The sequence below is a fragment of the Zosterops lateralis genome (assembly GCF_965231275.1).
Source record: "Zosterops lateralis genome assembly, chromosome: 14".
Taxonomy (NCBI): domain Eukaryota; kingdom Metazoa; phylum Chordata; class Aves; order Passeriformes; family Zosteropidae; genus Zosterops; species Zosterops lateralis.
This window is the reverse complement of record NC_139774.1, coordinates 2514330-2537688: the sequence shown is the minus strand read 5'-3', so window position 1 is coordinate 2537688 and position 23359 is coordinate 2514330. Positions and strand designations below refer to the sequence as shown.

At 47.3% G+C, this 23359-nt stretch overlaps 1 protein-coding gene across 6 annotated transcripts in view; it reads left to right on the top strand.

Moving 5' to 3' along the window:
• Positions 1–23359, top strand: part of LOC310915189 (protocadherin alpha-2-like) — a 126407-nt gene that overhangs the window by 38544 nt on the left and 64504 nt on the right. The window contains exon 1 of one of the 6 annotated variants that reach the window (XM_083871897.1): positions 1800–4399. The exons of 3 other annotated variants lie outside the window; for them this stretch is intronic. In XM_083871897.1, the coding sequence (XP_083728023.1) occupies positions 1907–4399 (2493 nt within the window). In that variant the 5' untranslated portion in view covers positions 1800–1906. Of the gene's footprint in view, positions 1–1799; positions 4403–10596; positions 14045–23359 lie in introns of those variants that run through there. 2 more of the 6 variants (XM_083871895.1, XM_083871899.1) reach the window with 2 other exon arrangements.

The window sequence follows — 23359 nt, the reverse complement described above, 5'->3', positions numbered from 1 at the left end:
GAGTGAAAGCCATGCTGCCAAATAATGCTCTTTTATTTCAGAGTCTGTACCCCTTGCCATCACTATGGGTCACTGTCTTGTAGTCTCTTAAGGTCAATTTTTCTTCGAGAGAACGCTGTGAGGCTTCAGGTTTCATTTGTTTCTGCCTTCACAGAAACGGATCCAGAAGTGCTGGCAATACAGAGGGGATTTGGGAGGATGAAAAAAAACCTGTTGGCTTTTTCAGCCGTACTTCCCTGAAATTTTGAACAGTGATCCTTGAACACAGGCCTGACAATGGAGACCTAGAAATAAATCAAGGCAACAGTTAGAATAGCAACAGGTGTATTTAAAAATGTCTATCGAGGGACTTACATGGACTTTTTTAGCGTTTTGTATGCTTTTTTGTTGCTGTTTTTTTACCTCCGGGTGCATGCATCATTGATTCTTCCTGTGGTAGAACCAGCAGCTCACTAATCTGCGAAATTACCTGGGTTATGTTACTGCCCGACCTACATGGCAGAAAGTGCCATAGTTTTGTAGAGAAGAGGCTCTGATGTATTTATGACAGCAGATGAGGTGGGAGCCTGGGAACATGTTAGGAGGTGAACTGTGCCTGGCCAGAACAGTGGCACAACCCTTTTGTCTTGTCTGCAGTTGTGTCATGGTTGTATGAGTCTGCTGTGTCCTGCACAGCTCGTCTCTATCAGTAACAGGCACATTGTTTTGCCATACTGTGAGTTTCTACCTGCCTAAAAATGATAACCAAGACCTTGATCTTCGTTGTGCAGCTACACTTGGGGGGATAAAACTTACAGAAAATGCTTTACTGACACATAAAGGTGAGACAGTTCGGGTTCTCTGAGCTATTTCGCTCTTCTGAGAGGAATTCTGCTTTGTTGGTTATATTTAGAACATGGAGTTAGGGAGTCGCTGATGGAGTTGAAAGTCTTTGGAACTGGTATGTGCTGATTCTTTACTCGGTTGGAAATATACTTCAGAAGGCAAAACAATTCTGCTGTGGTAAGACACGTACTCTTTGTAATAGATGGGTTTACTGTATTATTTACTCTACAAAAAACCAAGGAGACTGCGTGGAATTGCTCAGCTGCATTCCTTTCACAAAGCCATGAAAAGGTAAGCAATTTCTATTTCCAGCATTTGTGGACTAAACCAAATGCATTACATGTGAATCTATGCCTTTTGAAGACCTGAGTACGTCCTATAGATGAAATGGAAGATCGAGGATACAATCTTCTTCCGTAGAGGAAACAGATGAAATATCTTCCAGAAGAAAACATAAATGAGAAAAATGAGTTATGAAACCTCCTCAGGCATAAGAGAAGATAAAGTCCGGAGATCAGAAATGGGGGAGGCTTCATGCAGTGAAGATATTCATAGGTGTGATCCCTGGGTTAATATGGGCGTTCAATTATATGTACATTTTGGCAAGTGTATTTCTGAATTGAAGTGCCTTAAGGAAGGAGAAGAGGAAGAAGAGAAAGAGAAGGGGAGGAGACAAAAGACCCTGCTATTACCGCTGCGGAGGAAGGCAGCGTTCGGAAAAGAAAAAGCGGAGCGCGTCGGCCGAGCGGGCGGAGCCGCGGCGAGTCCATCCCCGCACGGAGCGGCCGCGGCAGCGGGCGGAGAGCAGCGGGCGGCTGCTCCGGAAGGAGCCGCGCTCGGACACCAGGTGCCGCTGTTGGCCGCCAAGGCGCCGGCAGACAGGGAAGGGCGGCAGCTCCTCCCCGAGCCTCAGTCACGGTGCCGTCAGCGGGAGGAAGAATGCGCTGGACCGGCTCGGGCGGGGCGCCGAGAAAGCCGAGCGGCGTTCCGCTGCTCCCGGGGAGACCCTAAGGCGGACGCCAGAGGAGCGACGGGGAGTCGGTCAGGGCCAGGGAAGGTCTCAGAGGCGACAGCGGCGGCGATGCTGTGGGGGCCCGTGCTGCGGGTGCTGGTGCTGCAGGCGGCCTGGGCGCTGGCGGGCGGGCAGGTGCGGTACTCGGTGCCGGAGGAAGCCAAGGCCGGCACGGTGGTGGGCCGTCTGGCGCAGGACCTGGGGCTGGAGGCGGGCGAGGCGGAGGCGCGGCGGCTGCGGCTGGTGGCGCAGGGCCGGCGGGCGAGCGTGGAGGTGAGCGGGGCGAGCGGCGCGCTGCTGGTGAGCTCGCGGCTGGACCGGGAGGAGCTGTGCGCCAAGAGCGCGCCGTGCGCGCTGCGCCTGGAGGTGCTGCTGGAGCGGCCGCTGCGCGTCTTCCATGTGGAGCTGGAGGTCACTGACATCAACGACAATGCCCCCGTCTTCCGTGTGGACGAAGAAGCCTTTAATATCGCGGAATCGTCTCTGCTGGGGTCTCGTTTCCCGCTGGAGGGCGCGTCGGACGCGGATATCGGAGCGAACGCGCAGCTCTCGTACACACTCAGCCCCAGCGACTATTTCAGTCTTGACCATCAGGGGAATAATGACCAGAGTGCGTCTTTGGGTCTTATTTTGAATAAAGCATTGGACCGCGAGACGATTCCCGTGCACCGGTTGGTGCTGACGGCGAGTGACGGGGGCCGGCCGTCCCTGACAGGGACAATGGAGCTGCTGATCTCGGTGCTGGATGCAAACGACAATCCGCCTCAGTTCAACCAGTCGGTGTATAAAGTTAAAGCCTTAGAAGGTTCAGAGCAGGGGACTCTGTTAGCCACGCTTAGTGCCACAGATCCTGACGAAGGGATCAATAGCGATATTATATATTTATTTAGTAGACGTGCGAGTACAAAAGTTAAAGAAATGTTCACTATCGACGAAAACAAAGGAGAAATCAGACTTCAAGGCAAATTAGACTATGAAGAAATGGATAGTTACGAGATCCCTGTAGAAGCAAGGGACAAAGGCTCCCCACCGCTGTCGGGTCACTGCAAGGTTGTGCTGGAGGTGCTGGACGTGAACGACAACGCGCCGGAGGTGCGGGTGACGTCGCTGTCGGTGCCGGTGCCGGAGGACGCGTCGGTGGGGACGGTGGTGGCCCTGCTGAGCGTGTCGGACCAGGACTCGGGGGCGAACGGGCGCGTGCGGTGCTGGGTGTGGCCGGCGTCGCCGTTCGGTCTGGAGGCGACGTTCGCGGGCTCGTACTCGCTGGTGCTGCGCGAGGCGCTGGACCGGGAGCGGGTGTCGGAGTACGAGGTGGAGGTGCGTGCGGAGGACGGCGGGGCGCCGGCGCTGCGCGCCAGCCGCGGGCTGCGGGTGCCGGTGTCGGACGTGAACGACAACGCGCCGGCGTTCGCGCAGGCCGTGTACACGGTGCTGGCGCGGGAGAACAACGCGGCGGGCGCGGAGCTGGCGCGGCTGTGGGCGCGGGACCCGGACGAGGCGGGCAACGGGCGCGTCAGCTACTCGGTGTGGGAGGGCGGCGCGTCGTGGTCGTCGCGGTCGGGGGGCGGTTCGGCGGGCGGCGGGTGGCGTCCGGCGTCGAGCTACGTGTCGGTGGACGCGGAGAGCGGGCGTCTGTGGGCGCTGCGGCCCCTGGACTACGAGGAGCTGCAGGTGCTGCAGTTCGAGGTGCGCGCGGTGGACGCGGGCGAGCCGCCGCTGTGCGGCAACGCCACGGTGCAGCTCTTCGTGCTGGACGAGAACGACAACGCGCCGGCGCTGCTGCCGCCCGCGGGCTCGGCGCCGGAGGCGGGCGGCGCGGCGGCCGAGGCGGCGTTGGCGTTGGCGGGGGCGGGCCCGGTGTCGGAGACGCTGTGGGCGTGGGCGGCGTGGGGGGCGCCGGCGGGGCAGGTGGTGGCCAAGATCCGCGCCGTGGACGCCGACTCGGGCTACAACGCGTGGCTGCGCTACGAGCTGCGGGAGCCGCGGGCCAAGGGCCCGTTCCGCGTCGGGCTCTACAGCGGCGAGGTGAGCACGGCGCGGGCGCTGGACGAGGCGGACGGGCCTCGCCACACGCTGCTGATCGTCGTGCGCGACCACGGCGAGCCGGCGCGCTCGGCCACGGCCACGCTCAGCGTGTCGCTGCTGGAGGCGGCCGAGGCGGCGCTGGCCGCGGGATCCTCGGCGTCGTCGTCGTCGCGGGCGGCGGCGGGCGCGGAGCCGGGGCCCGGGGCGGCCGGCGCGGCCACCAACGTGTGGCTGGTGGTGGCCATCTGCGCCGTGTCCAGCCTCTTCCTGCTGGCCGTGGTGCTCTACGGGGCGTCGCGCTGGGCGCCGCGGGCGGCCGTGCTCTCGGGGCCCGGGCCCACGACGCTGGTGTGCGCCAGCGAAGTGGGCAGCTGGTCGTACTCGCAGCGCCACAGCCGCAGCCTGTGCGTGGCCGACGGCGCGGCCAAGAGCGACCTCATGGTTTTCAGCCCCAACTTCCCTCCGCCGCCGCCTGGTTCTGCTGCAGAAAGCGGTTCTGCTGGGAAGGGGCCATCTCTGTCGCCTCTTGCTTCAAGCGTGGTAAGAGTCTTCGAAAAGTTACATTTTTGTTTCTCTCTCCTTTGTAGTACGAATTACTTAATACATGGATCTTCGATGTATTAAAACACTTTTTCTGTTATAAGACTTTTAGAATGATGTCCTGGCTTTTAATATTTTTTTTCCTTCCTACTTGGCATCAAATTGCAGTACTAGGTCTTAGGGGATATTTTTTTTTTCCTGTTTTAATAGCCTTTCCACCTCTGCGTTGTTCTGTAGTTTGATATCTCGCTCATGGTGAATGTAATTGTGTCTTTGAACCAGGTGCCTTTAAGCTTTTTTGGATTATTGTCGTGTTTATGTGCGCCAAGGTGCCCTCGTGTGAGTTTAGGAGGTTTAGGAGCTTTCTGATTGATGCCATTCGCCACTCTTGAGAAGCTGAAATACACGCGGTGATAATTTTGGGGCGAAAAGAACGGATGAAACGTTGGTGTAGGTTGCGAATATTGTTCTGTCCCTGGAAGTCCGTCAAAAATATGTGCTTATGTGAGGGTGGAGTGAAGTAAAATCCTGGATGCTTTGCGGGTAAAAGGAGAACTGTTTGAGGGAGGGCGCGCTCATTGGCCGTTCCCCACCATCTGATCTCACTCTTCGTAGTGATGGGGCGTCTCTTTTGTCCCATTCATACAGAAGTACACTCTGGAGAGAAGAGTCCAAATTTGGTGGGACTGGAGAGAGGCGGGAAAAGTGGTTAATGGAAAGTTATAAAGGAAAATTTCTGTGTGTGTCATCCTATACATAGAAAATATACCACTCCGGGCACGGTAGGTTGAAAGCTTTTGGCTCTCACAGAAACAGAGCAGAAAAAACCAAGAGAACAGTTTCAATACTATTTCCCTCAGCGATTTCTCGAAGCAGAGAGGGACTGTTTAATTATTAGGCTGTTTTCGACACCATTATTTTTCAGCTGGTCTTGTCCATGCACTGATGGCACTGAATTGACTCTGCTCTCACCTCGGCCAGCTTCAAAGCACTCTTTGAGATAAGATTTAAGGGTCGTGTTTAACGTTTCTTGTCCAGTGTCACAAAATTAAAGCAACTTTTAAAGGGAAAAGTGAAGATCTCATTTGATTTTCTCTATAGCTTAAAAGTGAAATGTGTGAAGCTGTCGGGGTAATACAAAGAAGCACTACATATATGATTTCGTGTTATGCATTCATTTCTTTTGGTTAACCCCCATATTTTTAAGACACGGTGATATCTGAAAACGCGGTATTTTTATTTTGACAAAGCACACTTGATTGGGTTTTGAGCCAATAGAGCTCTTTAGAGGAAGCCCACGGGCTGAAGAATTTAAATGACGGATCGTTGTTTCCGAAATTACGAGAATGGTGCTTATAGATGTACAGAGAACGGCAACGAATTCTGAAAACTTCATGTCCTTTTTGAAAAGTATCGCAGGAGTGGATCATCTCTCGTCGATCCATAGAAAAGCATTTGAATTTGTCCCACGATTTTCTCTTTTCTTCTCTTAGATCACTTAGTACCGGCTTTAAGTTTGAGTTGTGGATTTGCTGGGGATTGTTTGTTTATTCTCCTTTGATCGTGAACGGGAGTCGCGTGCTGAAGGGGAGTGGGTCATCACCACTTAACTACGCGTGAACTGCCTTCACTTGTGAGCGGGCAAGGTTTACCCCAGCTCTGTACAACCGTCACTTCTTTCCCTTCTTCACATCACATAGATGTGACGAAACCACGGTTTTCTAAAGGAAAACCATCTATTTTAAGCTTATGAACAGATTTAAATACCTCTGTAGAAGACGGAGAAACAGCATTTGCGCGCAGCTGTGGGAAGCGACTCGTTTATTATGACTGAGGGCGGTGTGGGGGTCTCAGTGCCGATCATTTGGGGCAGGGGAGGATTTGGCTTCTGTTCGATTCCTCTTGGTTTCTCTGACTGTAGTAATGAGTTGAAGCCCTTACCGGGGTTGGTTATAGACGTGCACTGTCAAGACAATATATCAATGTTTCTGTTAGAAGCATAAAGCAACCTTAACTTTGAAAACAGCTCGTGGATGCTTTTACTTCGTGGAATAGTGTGGGCAGGGCTTGTTAGCAGAAGGCTCTACAATATCCGTCAGTGCCTTGAATAAACGATGCCGATTTCGCGCAGAGCTGTCAGTAGCTGCAAGCCCAGGCTCTTCTTGCCGCCGCACGTTGTTCTGGAGAGTGATGCTGATTAACGCGATGTTACAGGCACAGCGCGGCCCTGGCAGCCGAGGCGGGGCTGGCAGCCGGGAGCGCTGCCGAGCGATTCTGCGGCGGCTCCGGGAGAGGGAGAAGCGGAGGGGAAGCGGCTGCAGCGCCTGCTCCGCCGCGGTGGCCGGAGGATGTTTTGCAGCTTCCAAACGAGATTTTACAGGCAGGGAAATGCCCGGCACGGCTGCCTCGGAGCTGTGAGAGACTCCGAGTGCTCGGCTGGGAGCCGCTCCTGCCGCGCGGGCGGGACTGAGCCCCGTACCCGCTGTCGCTGGTGTCCTCCCCGGCAGCTTCCGTCAACTCCGGTGGTGTCTGACTGGGGGTCAACAGAGCGATCTGTGTCCTCGTGTTCAAGAGACGAGTTCTTGCCTGCGGGGTGCTGAACAGCATGTCGTGGGTGCCTGTTTCTGTACTTTGATGCGGGTAATGAGGATTTTCGCGGGAATCTAGAAAGTCTCTGCGTATAAGACTGCATATTCCGGGCTGCTGGTAGCTAAAAGTCATTTCTGCTCCCGCGTCCCCAAGGAGCAGCTGAGATCTTTTTGAAGGGCATCCTGACAGCACTGCTCGCTCTGCCAGCAGGCACAGCCTGCCTTGGCAAAGAAGAGGGGCTCAGAGCAGATCAGCCGGGCGATGCTGCCAAAATTTCTGTCCGCCCTATCCGCCGGGAGAAGCGCGGGGCTGAGAGTGAGCCTGGGCTGGGGGGTCCCGCAGGGTTCACCGCGGGCTGCCTGTCACTCCTCCCGAGCAGGAGGGGCCGGTGTTTCGGGTCGCCGGGGCACCACTGTCCCTCCTCTCGTGTGAGAGGTGATACCGGCGTCCTTGCACCTCCGTTGGCCCCTCCGCGCTGGCGATTTGGGCTCGGTCCGACGTCCAGTCGCCCTTGGTTCGCAGGCAGACCCTATTTATTGCCGGGTTCCCATCATTGCGGGAGCTTTTCATGTGCTCCTTTCGGGCGGCGGTGAGGGCTGGAGCTGCCGTCCGGGGGCAGCCGCCGCCGCGCAAAGCGCATCGCTTTCCTTGGGAGGAGAAACAGCACAGCTCCGTCTGTTCTCCTTCACAGATTCTCCTGCTGTCTCCCGCTGAAGTTAAGAGCCCCAGTTTAGCACCAATGGGCGCCCCTCAGATCTGGTGAGCTCCCCTGGGATTTTCCCAAGCCCCAGTACCGAGCAGGACGTGTCCTGCAAACCTCCGTCGAAGGCACCAACTCTGATGCATTGCCCGCGGAAACGGCGCTTTTGAACGATCGCTGACGTGATGATGATGTTCAAACAGGAGTGTCGCTTGTGTCGTGCTCCACAGCCACGACGCAAACCGGTTTTGCTCTTTACCTTTAGTTTTTGTCTTTGGTGGTTTAACATTTTCTTCTGGCAGCCACCGTTGTTCTGAGCGCAACGCGCTTGGCTGGACTAGTGATGTCTAATCGCAGGGAAAGGGGAGGATTGGCTGCAAATATAAGGCAGGGAAGGAGAATGAGTGCGCTCCGAGGCGGGGTAAGGGCAAGCGCCTGGCGGGCAGAGGAATGTGGAGGAAGAGCTCTCTGAACTCTCAGGGAGTGAGACATGACGAGGGGTCGTGTAGAAATGAACGGTACCTTAGAAGGATCTGAAAGATGAATTCCTCCATGAGTCGGGTCAAACGGGCTCTATGAATGGATCCAATAGAGAGAAGGGAATAGGGAATGTTTTGGATATGGCAAACTGAAGGCAAACATAAGATGAAGGGGTTTAAACAGCAGTTAAATTATCTGTGATACCAAGGGAAGTGTCTGTGCTAAAGATGTTTAATACAACTTAATTCTTTAATACAGTGTAATAACATAATTAGGGTAAGTGACTTGAAATAGAGAGGAGACCTTTGAGATTTGAGACCCTGAGAAGAAGGATTAGGTGGAAGGGTGACCCAAAAACCTGAGTAGGGACACTGTGTATAAAGGCACACTTGAGACTGCCTTGAGCTGGATGTGGAAGGGAAAGCACAAACAGGCAGGGAGGAACATGCTTGGGACTCAGCCAAGCAGAGCAGTGGCTTCACACGGCAGGCAAGGCTGGATTCTGCCCCCGTGGCACAATTGTGTTATTCCCTTCGTGGCAGCAGTGTCTGTGTTGTAACTAGCCCTCGATATTTAGTATTACTGAGCACTGGATCTTGGCTGTGACCTGGAGTTATTTACCGGAGTGGTGTGGGGCTCAGACACTCGTGTGCTGGGTTGGGAGGGTGGTGTGGTAGGATCTGAGTGCCGAGATGGTGCTGGCAAACCGTGCACGTTCTGGTGAGCAAAGCTGCCTGACACGTCACTGTCTACACTGGAAAATGACAAGAGGACAAGCTATGCCAAGGTACTAAAGCGGAGTGGTGAGGTTTAAAAATAATGTTAAAAACAGGTGATGACAAATTCACTTAGAGTCTTATAAACAAGTGCTGGGCAATACTGCAAAATTAGAGATGTAGCAGAAAGATGAAGAACTTATTTCATGGTTAATGAGTAGTAAATGAATGGAATAAAGACTAATATCATTGTAGATTACCAGATACTTCTCAGAGGGCGAGTACATCTGAGAAGTAAATGTGCAATTACTTTGGTTTTGGCCATTCTTTAATCAGTTTCTTCTAGCACCGCTAGTATTTCAGGCACCAGAATGAATAACTACAACTTGTCATTACAATATTATATTTGAGGAAAATCTCCCTTTGAGAGGGTTTGTCTATTCAACAGGAGGATGTTGTGCCCAAAATTCTTGGGTTTCTTAGTTGTGAACTGAGTCACAGATGGGTGGGTAGAGGCTGTGTTTTACCTGTGTGTTTTACCTGTGTGTGCACCTGAGGGAGCAACATGTGGCTTTTCAGCTCTTCCCAGACAGATGGATTTGTCCTTGCTGCAGGTTACTGTTAAGGAAATCTATCAGTCTTTCCCGTGACTTTATTAGATGTTATTGCATTGGTTCAGGGTATTTAGAACGACTGTGCAGCACTACAGAGCAGTAAACCCAGCAACTTCTCAGGTACTGTAGGTGACACTGTTGCAGAAGAGGAGTCTAGGGCAGATTGGGAGTGGGGGGAGTCTGGATGACATTTCTGTAAGGATTGGGTAGGAGCTGGGTATTTCTGCACTTAACAATCAAGACAAGAAAAAGGGGTAAGTGGCAAACCATGAGTACTTGCATTTATACTGTGTGCAATGGGTTATTGAACAGATTTATGTCCTCTCTGAATTGAGGTGGGTGCGCAGCAGCAGCTCTGTAGCCTTCTCTCAGCCTTCTGCTGCCACCCCTGCTTCCCTCTGAGCTGTAAGAGATTCGGTAGCATCAATGAGCGGAAGTAAAATGTAACATTCAGGTACTGCCAGGACCTCCTGGAGTTAAAAAAATCACATCTGCAGACAGCTGTGCTGAAGCAGACCAAAATATCTTCCAGTGTGCCAGGATGAGAACCTCACTGTGAGGCTTTGCTGAGTTGTGAAGATGCAAACAGATGTATTGATTACTATTTTTTTTAATTTAATGTACAACTTTTGGCTGTGCTCCAGATTTTCTCCCTTTTTGAAAGGCCCTATGTATACTGCATATAATTGAAATATTCTGTTTCACTTGCCTGGAAATGCTCAGCTGCAGAAAGAAACACAATGAATATGAGAAGGGTTAAGATCTGTCCTTGCCTCTTGCTTTTGATCGATCAGGATCTCATCATAACAAGCTCTCACAGGAGGGAACTGGAAACAGAGGAGAGAAGGAGTGCTGCCAGGGCCCATCTGTGTAAACTGCTGCTGAATATCATTCCAGGAAGTTTTCCCAGAAGGATATTTTGAAATGCTTTTCTTCCCTCTCATACCTGCTTTGGGGTGTAGTTGGTAATCGTTCCCTCTCTGTGGAAAGCTGGAAGAGCAGAGAGCTTTGATGTTATTTCTTTTTCATTCATGATCTGCAGTCTCTTTGTGGTATCAGCTCATCTTTCCCCACAATTCCTGGGCATGTCCTAAATGCAAAACCTCTTTGGTGCCGGTATTTACCTCTATAGGAGTAATTGAACTGCTGCAGCGTCCCATTTTCCGCTGCCACCCGAGCCACCCCCATCCTGCTTTGGCGGGCTGGATGGGAGCTCGTCTGTGGCTGGGGGTGATCTGACTGTCAGAGCAGGAGACCCTTCTCTCCAATAATTCGTGTTGATTTCCCTTGTTTAGAAGGTGAAGGAAGAAAGAGCCTTTTATTTTTTCCTTTTTTTCATATCCTCTTTTTCTCCCCGCTTTTTTTTTTTTTTTTTTTTTTTTTTTTTCTCCCGTAAAGTTTAACAGGGGTAGAGTCGACTGCCTCCTTTAATTGCGCTCTTAAAACCCCTCTGGGAAATGTTGTGCTCAGCCGGAGCGTGCCTGGGCTGTGCTGACCCATGTTTAGCCGATGCCTGTCACTTCTCATCCACCTTTCCCTTCCACCGCGGTTCCCTGACAGCGCTCGGCAGCGCATCCTCTCGCTGCCTCTCCCTCAAGGAGCGGAGGGAGGAGGGGGCTCTGCTCTGCATCTCTTTTTCACGGAAACACATCCATGACGCGCACTGGGCTGCGCGCAGCCCCCCGCTCCGTCTCCGTCGGGGCATTTAAAAAAAAAAAAAAAAAGAGGGGAAGAAAGAGGAAGGGGAGGAGAAGCAGCCGCCGGCCTGCGGGACAGCGGCGGCGGGGGGAGCGCAGCCCCCTCCCCGGGCAGCGCAGGTGTCGCCGCGGCCTCTGGGTGGCGTCGCCGCCGCTGCCCGTCTAAGAACCGCGCGGGGCCGGCGCTCCGGTCACAGCGAGCGGCGGCGGGCGCAGCGCTGCGGAGCTGCCGCCTCGCCCCGCACGGGAGCCGGCGGCACGGCCGCGGGGGGAGCGGAGCGGCCGCGGAGCCTCCCGCGCCTGCAGCGGACTCTTCGCTTTGCCCGCCGGTGCGCCCCGGTCCGTTCGCTCCGCGCCCGGGAACTTGGGGGTGTTCGCTGAAATTCTGGATTATGTTCCTGCTGAGCCGGTCTGCGGGGAGCTGAGCCAGGGGAGGAGGAAGCATGCGGGGCTATTTAATGGTTTTCTGCCTTATTTGCTGCACCGCGGACGGGCAAATAGTGTATTCCATCGCCGAGGAAACAGAGCGTGGAGCGTCTGTTGGGAACATAGCAAAGGATTTAGGAATAGATGCAGCTACACTTTCAGCTCGGAAATTTCGCATGATCACCGGTTCAAGTAAGCAATATTTTAATATAAATGCCAGCACAGGGGCTTTGTCTGTTAACGAGCCCATAGACAGAGAACAGCTTTGTGAATTAAAGTCTGACTGTCTTCTGAATTATGAACTTGTGTTAGAAAACCCTCTAGAGCTTTATAGGATGGAATTCAAAGTCTTGGACATAAATGATAACTCCCCCAGCTTTCCCTTAAGTGAATATCATATAAACATGCCTGAGTTCTTGTCACCTGGGGCACGGTTTACACTCCCCAGCGCTCAAGATCTTGATGAAGGTGCTAACAGTGTCCAGAATTATACTCTGAGCCCTGATGAACATTTCTATTTGGAAATGCAGATACGCGGGGATGGGAGTAAATATCCCGAATTGGTGCTGAAGAAAGCCTTAGACAGGGAGCAGCAAGCCACTCACAGACTTGTGCTTACAGCCAAAGATGGTGGGAACCCTCCAAAGTCTGGTGATGTCCCGGTCATTGTGACTGTGCTGGATACCAATGACAATGCACCAGAATTTGAGCATTCAGTCTACAGGGCGAGTATCTTGGAAAACTCCCCCAATGGCACTTTGGTAGTCCAAGTGCACGCCACGGACTTGGATGAAGGTCCAAATGGAGAGGTCAGGTATTCCTTTAGCAATACAACTTCTGCTGACTTACAGAGAATGTTCTCAGTTCACCCACACACTGGGGAGGTGACAGTCAATGGCGTTTTAGCTGTTCAGAGACCTCTTCTTGAGATGCTTATTGAGGCGAGGGATAACGGGGCATTTGGCATGTCCAGCACAGCTAAGCTACTGGTGGAAATCACAGATGTGAACAATCATGGCCCAGAAATTACAATTACATCCCTTTCCAGTCCCATTCCTGAGGATGCTGTTCCTGGCACAGTGATAGCCCTGCTGAGTATTTTGGATAAGGACCCTGGGGAGAATGGGAAAGTAACCTGCCAGATCTCTGAAAACCTGCCCTTCCAGTTAAAGCCTTCCCTTCAAAACTACTACAGCCTTGTCACCAGTGAGCTTCTGGACCGAGAGCTGATCAGTGAGTACAACATCACCATTACTGCCACAGACTTGGGTTCTCCTCCTCTCACCACTCAGAAGACTGTTTGGGTGCAGATTTCTGATGTCAATGATAACGCCCCTGTCTTCAGTGCTGATGCATTTGATGTGTTTGTGGAAGAGAACAATCCACTGGGTGCTTTTCTCTACCAGGTCTCAGCATCTGACCCTGATACAGGGGAGAATGGACGGGTCTCTTACATGCTCAGGAATTCCACAGTTGAAGGCAGTGCCCTTACCAGCATTTTGTCTATGAACTTGGCCAATGGGAGCATCTATGCAAAACGTGCCTTTGATTTTGAGCAGCTTAGGAGCTTCCACTTCCAAGTGGAAGCCAAGGACAATGGGTCACCAGCCTTGAGTGCTGCCATAACAGTGAATGTTTACATCTCAGACCAGAATGACAATGCCCCGGCCATCCTGTACCCCATCAGCCAGAATGGCTCAGTAGCTGTGGAAGTTGTGCCCCGCCTGGCTGATGAGGACTACCTGGTGACCAAAGTTGTGGCAGATGATGAGGATAATGCACAGAATGCCTGGCTTTCCTATCACCTTGCCCACTCCTCTGACTCCACGCTGTTCCAGCTGTCACCACACACGGGTGAGCTGCGCACCACGCGCTCCATGCGCTCCACCGACTTCCTCAAGCACAAGGTGGTGGTGGTGGTGCGGGACCACGGGGAGCCACCACTCTCCTCCACGGTGACTGTGGGCATCCTGCTGGCTGACACCCTGCCCCAGGCCCTGCCAGACTTTGATGACAGCGGGGAACCAGCACCGCTACTCAATGCTACCAACATCTACTTGATCGTTTCCCTCGCCTGCGTCTCCTTCATCTTTGCGGCATTCATCTTCTTCCTCGCTGTCATCCGGCTGTGCCGGTGCAGGACTTGCTGCTGCTGCCCAGCTGATGACTATAAAAAGTATTGCTACAGTGTGCACATGCTTCCCAGCTCCCACCTCCCACCGGACATGCTGGAGGTCACTGGTGTGGGTAAACTCACTCACACCTATTTGTACAGGGCATCTGTAGGTCTTGGGCCGAGTAACAGCAGCATCCCAAATGGAGATGCTGGGAATGTTCCTAGTGGCTCAAGGTTACAGGTGCCAGGACCCTGCATCCAAGTGCAGCAGGTCCAGAGTGACCGGCTGAGTGCTGTCCTCGTGGTAAGTGCTTCTTCCTTTCACTTTTTTTCTCCCAGGCACGTGGCCTTGTGTCTGCACCAGCCTGCTCAGTGCAGAACATGCTGAGGGCATTTGCAGGAAAACAGGTGTCAGTTCATGGCACCTGGAGGAAATTTCGGGTTCTTTTATATATTTCCTAAAGCCAGGAATCTCTTTGGCTGAAATATTGTCATGGGATGACAAAAGAGATTTTTTTTTCCACTTTAAACATTAAGGACCTTCAGGCACAACTGAAGGCAAAGGTGTAAGTGAAAACGAAATACTTTGCAAGCCAAGCCATTGTTTTCAGAGAGCTAAGTAGAGGCATTATAAGAGTCCATGCAAGTTTCTAATCAATGGGTGGTTCTAAGATACACTGTGTAGAGTCTGTGGTTTTATTTTTTTTAAATTTTTTTTTTATCCCTGCCCTGACATTCCTGAGTTTTTTTCATTGAGGGGGAGTAGTTTATTGAGCCAAGATGCTGGTTTTCAATGCTTAAGGTAACACTGTGGTGGAACAGCTGTAATTCCATATCCAGCAGCTCTTTAGGAAATGTGACTTGTAGTGCTCATCTCACTTTCCAAGCAATCCGTACGTTTTGTGAATCTAGAATAATTATCTTCTGGGCCTCTGACCAAGCTGGTTTCTTCTCAGTAGTGTGATGAGTGATTTTGCCGGAGAAAACATCTTCCTGTGCTCACAGTGTAGGGCTACAAGGTGGGCTATGTCTGCATAGTCTATAATCTGCTGGGTGTTGCTGTGTTACTTATCCAAGATTCAGTTGTGTTATATCTATTTTTAATGGGTCCTGTGAGTCATCTTTATATTTTTTATGAAGTTTTGAGATGTTTTGCCTGCAGACTGTCAAATTCCTTGGTGTGCATAACAGTAACTAACCACTGTTGGGTCAGGCCAATACTCTGTGTCTGGTAAGAGCTACTCCAGATGTTTCTATGGGAAATATAAGAACTCAGGTTAGACAGACATGGTGTAATCTGCTTCCTGATGATGTTTTTTATTTTAGTTTACAATATTAGAGGCTGTCCCAAATCTGTAGCATTATGCTTATTTTCACCTTTGAAATCTTTATTGTACCTTTAGATATATGTAAATGCCCAGCCCCTTTTTGAACCTTGATGTAAGGGTAGCTCCAATAACTTCTTTGGATAATCAAATATACATTGAACTATATAACATTTTGGTTTATAACTCTTGAATTTCCAAGTAGTGAATTTTTGTAAGCTTTCCCTCCTAGAAGAGTTCCAAATTTACTCTTCAGTATGCAATTAATTCATCATGCCTTCCCTTATTTATGTGTTCACCAGATTTGATTTTGGTTTTCCTAGTATTTAAGTGGTCATAATTAGTTTTATATTCCGTTCTCTGTAGCAGCAGAGGGTTGCAGATGTTGTGGGTTTCTCACTGTTCAAAGAGGAGTGTGTGGAATACCTAGGTCTTGCAAAAGCAGGTGAGTTGGTGTCCTTCCTTAAGAAGCTGTAGAGTCTAGGAAAATAGCAGTTGGCAGGATGTAAAGAAGGATCTGTACCTAAGGCATTGGATGCTTTGGGAATATCATTGATTACTTGAGGATCTGAAAAACAAAAAAGTTGTGTTAGAATCTTTATAGTGGGGAGATAAAAATATTTTGGCTATATCTTGACTCAGAAGGTGTCTGCAAGAACCCTGACAGTGTCTGGGGGTGTCACTTTGGCTTTGACTCTCTCTTTTTGGAGAGTTGTTAATGATTGGAAAATTAATAATAGCAATGACATATATAGAACAACAAAAAACCCAAACAAAACCTCTCAAAAACCTGTTACAACTAATTTCTTTGTTCCAGTTGAGCAAGATCTGGATACTCAGGTTACCAACACATTAAAGAACCAAATAATAGTAAAAATGCCCAAGTTTCTCTAATCTCCATAATCAGAACAACTGTAATGTGGCTTGATGCTCCTACAGTGCCTCATTACATCTTGCTGTACTTCAGTCATTCAGGTGAATTTTTAAACTTGTAACATGAGACACCTTTTTGCAGCTTTTGATAATGGGCAAAATAAATCCCAGATGTCATCTTTGGTAATTTTATTTCTTTGGCTTCTAATACTCAGAGATGGGCAACCATAGATATGGCTTATGTGGAAAGTCCAAAGGCTTTACATTAATTGAGCTGAGTAAGGGAGCAGAGGCAGAGACTGTAAAAATCCATCTACTCTTGAAACCAAAATCATGCTGGTTATTATTAATTTGGTGCTGATCATTCCAGTGGCATTTGAGTTGGAGAATTAACTACATTTATATATATATATCTACCATTAAAAATTTAGGTTAAATTTTTCAAAATTTAATTTTGGATGTTGACTAAATGCAATCTGTAAGTGCTTTCAGCCTGAATAATTTGGAGTTAAAAATATAAACCTACTTGACCTTTTGAGCTTTTGAGATGGGTAATTGTATTGCTCCCTGAGAATATAAATGTAAAAAAAGAAAGTAACATATATTTAAAAGGCACTAGGAGCAACTTCATAGTTATCATTCAAAGCACTGAAAAGTATTTCAAAATTACAATTTTAGCAGAACTTAAATAGCCATGATTTTTATTTTGTTGGGTTTTCTGAATTGAGGAGGTGATTACGATTTCCAGTACATATAGGCTACAAAAAGACCTGCATATATGAAAATTCAATTGAATTTCCAGAAATTAGATGTATTTTCAAAATTTCTGTTGATTTCTTTATTCTTGTTCTGCTTTTTCTACTGAGTTAAACAATAGGCTTGAATGGTTTTACACATGCAGATGCATGAGACTCATTTGTGCCTTTATATTTTCTATTTGGGTTAGAGCTATAAATAGCTCTGTGTATGGCCATGACAGCAGTAGAGTAAACTGTAATTGTATCTTTTACAGTATTTTGTTGTGTCTTTCTGTAGCATGGCACAAATGGCAGCTAAGTGAAAGGCTGGATATGCTGCTGTGCTGTACGAGAGACAAAGGCATGAGCGGTTACTAAAGTAAGCAGTGGTTCCCTGACTGATTTCTGGGATTGTGATGTGGCCCTGGATTGCTCCAGTTCTTTTGTTTGCTTGTGTTGGCCATTGTGCTGCACAAAAGGCCTGTGAGATATTTCCACATTCAGAGCATAGTGACCTCTCTGTGACTTGGCATTCAATATTTAGGTTACACCCAAAAATAGACACAGACCTGGTGATGGAGAATTTTTCTCACTAAACTGTAATGGGAGTGGAATAATTTTGCACAACATGGCATGCATTTCCTGTGACAAAAATGGATCCACTTGCATTGAGACAGGCTGGCAACTGAGGCTGAAGTGCTGCAGGGTAAGCATCAGTGTCTGCCTCACATAAGTGAAGACCAGATGTGTGTGCAAGCCCTCCCTGTGTCTCATTCTGATGAGAATAACACAGTCAAATGTAAGAGTGAAGCACCTTCCCAATTCTTCCTGTCACTGCTATTAACAACTTGTCTAGAACCAGCAGTCTTATGTCCACATTACAAGCATTAATTTTTAGGAAGATTTCTTAGCTATGAATGTTGCTCCTGGGGTCAGGCCAAGACAATCCTAGAAGGAGGGATGAACAAAGAAAATTCAGTGAGGGAAGTGCCTCCTTCTGACCACTCCAATCACCTTTCACAAAGAAGGATGTATTAGCAAAAGGACACTGAGTCTTGTAAACTCTACAAATGCCTGGGCTGAGATGTTGCTTGTCTGGGGACTGCCTTGGAGTGTTATTTTTAGAAGCAGGGGAAGGGAGAGTGACAGGAGGAGCTGGTTGAGACAAAGGGCTTGAGGGGATGTGGAGTGTAATATGATTGTGTTTGGAGATGGATAAGGGGAAGGGAAGGATGAGGTTGAATGGTGGTGTGGGCTGAGGAAGGGTAATGCTTGTATGAAAGCATAACACAAGAAAATATAATTTAGATCAAGTCCAGTCCTTTCCTGTATCAGTCACAATTTAATCTTAAATATTGAAATTCAAATAATTAAATTTTAATTAAAAAAAGAAAAGTTATTCCTCCAAGGTTTTGAAATGCTCTTCTGACATCCTGCCAACTATTCTTTGCTATGAGTTTGTAGACTTTTGATTTTGTGCCAGCAATTCCCTTTTAGTATGAGTAGCTCTTTCCCTCTTTCCATCTTGCTTTATCCATGGCTAGGAAAGCAACCACATCTTTTCTTAGCCTTTGTTTTACCAAGCTAAACAAGTTGATTTCTTTCAGTCTTTTTTCCTGTGGTCACATCTGCACTTACCTGATTATGCTGATATCCCTTCTCAGCATCAGTTTTTAATTTTTGGATATGTATTTCTTGCTTTTCTTGCAAATATGTGGCCAGACTTATATATGTTTCAGGTAAAGGACTTCCTATGTAGATAGGAATACTTCCTTGCTGAGGTCATAGGGAACCACCTGATTCTTCTTAGGAGGTCAATTCCCTCCTCCATAGTTTTAATAACTTTATTAATCAGTCTCGTAAGTATTACTGCAGAACTTCTTTGGTGTATGGGTAAAGGTTAATTCCCAAGATGGTTCTTCTGCCCCAATTAATCCATCTAAATGCTTGATGTTTGAGCCTTAGATGTTAAAAAGTCTTAGTCACCTGCTCAGAACAAATCATCTTGTTCATCTTTGTTGTATGAGCTTAGACAAAGCCTACAGAGAGCACCGAGAGCAAATGAATGATTTTTACCTTGTCAGATATCCAGATTTTGAAGTGAATGATTTAATATGATTTTTCTCTGGAACTGTTGTTAGAATTGCCCAACTTCTTGTGTCTTAAACTTTTCAATGCTGCACTGTATTCAATCTTTTACTAAAACCAGAATAGATGAGATGAATTTCAGTGTACTTTCAATTGAAGAGAATTGAAAACCAGTCTAGGAAATTGTTGTCTTTGATAAATCTATGGCTGTTTTCCTTCCTTTTCAGTGTACCTTAATTTCTCTTTTAATCCTTCCTCCAAATTTGTATCCAAACAAGCAGGGTAATGGGCTTATGGTCACACAGGCTGGATTTCACCATTTTAAATTAATATCTGCAGTTATTTTCTTCAATGAGATTATTGTACTTCAGTCTTGACAGGTTTATATTAAAAAAACCCCAAAACTAAGCCAAAACAAATTCTCTTCAATCCTATGCTTTTATTTATCAGTTCTTTTAGAAATCTATGATGGAAATCAGGTAGTGGGGAATTGAGGATTTTTAACTCTCAGCATTTTGGTTCTTCCTTGGTGACATTTCTGTTCCCTTGAGTAATTTGTCACATATTCAATGGCACACTTAAGATACTGAAAACAAAGGAAAATACAGATTAATTGTCATAAAATGGGATGGTGGCTCTAGGAGATCATTTGTCCATGAGTGTCATGTTTTTGTACCAATGGCCTGTGCATCCTTTGCTTCCCACTGGAGACAAGCTGCTGGATTTTAGTGTGGCTCAATAGAACTGTGTTAATGCTGTGTGTTTCTGGGGTTATAGCTTGCTTGTTTCAAAACAACAAAAGGAGTTGTGACTTGATGAAGATTTCTTAAAATCAAAATTAATCAAAAGAGTGGCAACAAAATCCAGCATCCAAACTAAAAGAGGGCAAGCAGGCATGTGGGAATTAAGGTATTTAGTTGAGACTTTGTAAGGCAAAGAAACAGGCAAGGCAATGGCTCAAAGATTTGGTGGTATTAGAGGCATTTGGAGAATAAAAGCAAATTTGACCAATAAGGCAAATGGAAGTTAAATATCATAGAAAGAAGGTACATTAAAAAAAAAAAAAAAGGAAAAGGTCTGAAGCCTCTAATCTTTGAGCATCTCTAAGGAAAATGAACATATTTTTGTTCTTTGGATTCTTTCTTCTCCAAAGGAATGATTTTTATATTTTGATCTGTTAGTTCTTCCATCTCCCCCATGGCTGGTCCCAGTCTGATGGGTCTTGACACTGTTTTTTGTGGCTTTTTACTTCTTTCTTACTCTGCAAAAGTCAAACATCTTTGCACCACCGGCCTGCAAAATCAAAGTTTATGATGTTCCCTCACAAAACCCGAAGGTATTGATTCCAAAAAGTTCTGTGGTGTTACTTCTCAACCTTTTCCAATTCCTTTGTTGAGGTCAGAAGCAAAGGAGCAGGGAAGTCTTACAGCTGAGTGGGCTCTTCATCTTTTGAACTACACAGCTCTTTGCTCTGTGTCCTGGGAATGTGTTTTAGACAGCTTTTAGGCTCTGCTTTGAGACTGGTGCAATATCCTTATGGTTAAAGCAGTTTTCATTACATGATATTAAATTTGCAGGATTGTGATCATGCCTGTAGTATGAAGACATTTCAATAAAGGCTTGAATTCAGTCTTTCAGCTTTGTGATTTCAATAAAAGACAGATGCTGAGCTACTGGACACGGGCCAGTGGTGGGCTGCTAAGATATCGAAGGGACAGAAGCATTTCTCATATGTGGAAAGGCAGAGAGCTGGGACTTCTTAGCCAAGGGAAGAGAAGGCAGTGGAGCTGGAGGGATCTCATTACTGTATGAAAATACAGCCAGGCCTTTTCAAGGGTGCCTGGTGAGAAGAAAAGAAGAGGATGCTCTGTCTAAGCTTAAGTAATTTGTTTTGTTGATTGGGGTTTTTTCCCTCTGTGAGGATGCTGAGCACGGGCACAGGTTGCCCAGGGATGTTGTGAACTCTCCATCCTCACAGATATTCAAAAGCCATCTGGATGTGATCCTAGAAAACCTGCTTTGCTTGACCCTGCTTAGGAAGTGGGGCTGGACAAGACAATCTCCAGAGATCCCTTCCAACCTCAACCAGTCTGTGATTTTGAGCTGTCCTTAATGGAGAAGTTGACTCAGTTTTCTTCTTTGTAGAACACTAATCTTGTGGAATATGGCCTATGTCGGGTCTATTATCTGTATATATTCTGCCCAGTGAATCCTTCACGTCTTTGGATTTGTTTTATTGTGCTTGTGTTGGTTTGGTTTTGTTTTTTATTGAACAATCATAAATACTCTAAAGATAATCAATCTCTAAAGCTATTTGTTTTCAATATCATATTGGTTGGAGGGAGATTTGGTGGAAAAAGGAAGTGATTTCTTTCCTGCAGTCAGAGGAGATAGAGCTGCTACCTTATTTCACCTTTTTGGGGCTGGTGAGGTAAAATCACCCCAGCAAATGACTTGTGTAGTCAAAGTTGCCAGCTGGAATAGCTTCAAAGGATCTGGGGTTGTTGGTTTAGGACTGCTATTTGCACTTTCATCTTTGTTTTAATCTTATTATATATTTGTCTAGGGATTAGAATTAGCAAATTCCTGTCTTCTCTTTTACAGCACTGTGCTTCTCTACAAGGCATTCCACCTCTTTAATGCCTCTCACCTTATTTAAAAAAACTACAGGAAAAATTAACCCAAGCTAATACACAACATGGAAAGATGCCAGTTTGATCGTGGTCAGAATAGAGCTGCAGAATACAAATGTGCACTAAAAAATATGATCACTTTGGAGCTCTTAGTCTGGAGGGGCCCTTTACCATTGCCATGTCATCTTTTTAAAAAACAGGTTTTCTTCACTCTGATGTTTTTTCTTCACCAGATGTTTTTGAATCAAATCCAAAACCATCAAGCTGTCACCATTCTATGAATCAATAGTTCATCACCAAATGTTTCTATTCTGTTTTGTTTGTATTTTCATCTAGGAGAGGGGGGAAATGTGGGTAATTGAGGTTCCTGGAAATTTTGTAAAACTGACAGTATTGGATTAAACTTGATTGGGTGGGGAAATAATGGCTGCCCAAGACATTTGCAAAGCCAAAGATAAGTTTAAATGTCCCTATTCCCTCCTAACAGTTTCTGTAGAGCAGAAGTAGAACAAGGATGGAGTTACAATACTATAATTTAGTTGTATTTTTTTATTTCTCCTCTGAAAACACTGACACATTTTTTTTCTCCTTTGTAAAAAAAATATATATTGGCTCTGAATTAATCAGAGTCTTGGCATAAGTATTTTATGTGTGCAGTCTGGAAAATCTCCCTAATTTGTGGCCATCTCAAGCACATTAACAATCTCAAACAGATGTATATTGCATTATCTCATAACTTATTACATCTCTGTACCAAGGGTTTCCAATCACCTCCAAGGTAGCAGAATTTTTGTATTTATCAACCTTAATGTTGTATATTTAGACTGTTCCAAGTCTATATTTGGCTACTGCTAATGCTCAAGCATGGTTTGCTTCCAATAAAACTGGTGGAATTTTATATATAAAAGTGTTCTGCCTGAAAAACACTTTTTAGTTACTATTATAAATAGTGATGAGTCACTTAATACCATGCATTTTTAATGTAGTAATAATTCTTCCAAAAGGACTGTTTTTCAAAATGCTTTAACAGAGGAAAAATGAACCAGCAGCAATTACTGTCAGCAGTAGCATCCTGTATCCAAAGATCTGATCTAAATTTGTTTCCAGGACCATATCTATGTTGTTTGTGGGGGATATTTTGCTTAAACCAAAGGATAGGTTTCAGATGTGCCATCTGAAGAGAACTCTCACCTCAGGAACAGATGAAAAGAAGTTCAACAGTATGAGCAACTTTTAAAATGTTCTATTTTATTTAATGGAAGCAATTCCAATCGGTGGTCTTGGAGCCATAGAGTTCTGTATTTTCATCTCTGCCCACTAATGAATGAACAAAACCTTTTCAGCATTTTAGGCTGTGTTCATACCATTGCTTACTACAAAAATGGTCTGATGCACAGAAAGTATGTCATCACAGAAACTCTCAGCTCTCTTGGGGTGGTGACAGGTGGGAACTAGGCATTACCTTTTAGTCAAGTTTGACTGTCTAGTTTGGTCATTTCTCAGACTGCTTACTCCAAGCCCCAATGTCCAGCCTGGCCATGGACACTTCCAGGGATCCAGGGGCAGCCACAGCTCCTCTGGGCACCCTCCCAGGGAACAATTCCTTCCCAATATCCCATCTATCCCTGCCCTCTAGCAGTGGGAAGCCATTTCTCCTTGTTCTATAACTCCATACCCTTGCAAATAGCCTCTCTCCATCTTCCTTTTAGACTCCCTTAGGTACTGGAGGGCTGCAATGAAGTCACCTTGAAGCTTCTCTTCTCCAGGCTGAACAATCACAATTCTCTCAGCCTTTCCTCATGGGAGAGGTGCTCCACCCCTCTTATCAGCTTGGTGGCCTCCTCTGGACTCACTCCAACAGGTCCTTGACCTTCCTGTCCTGGGGACCCCAGGGCTGCAGGCAGCTCTGTAGATGGGGTCTCACCAGAGCCAAGGAGGGAGGCAGAATCCCTTCCTTTGACCT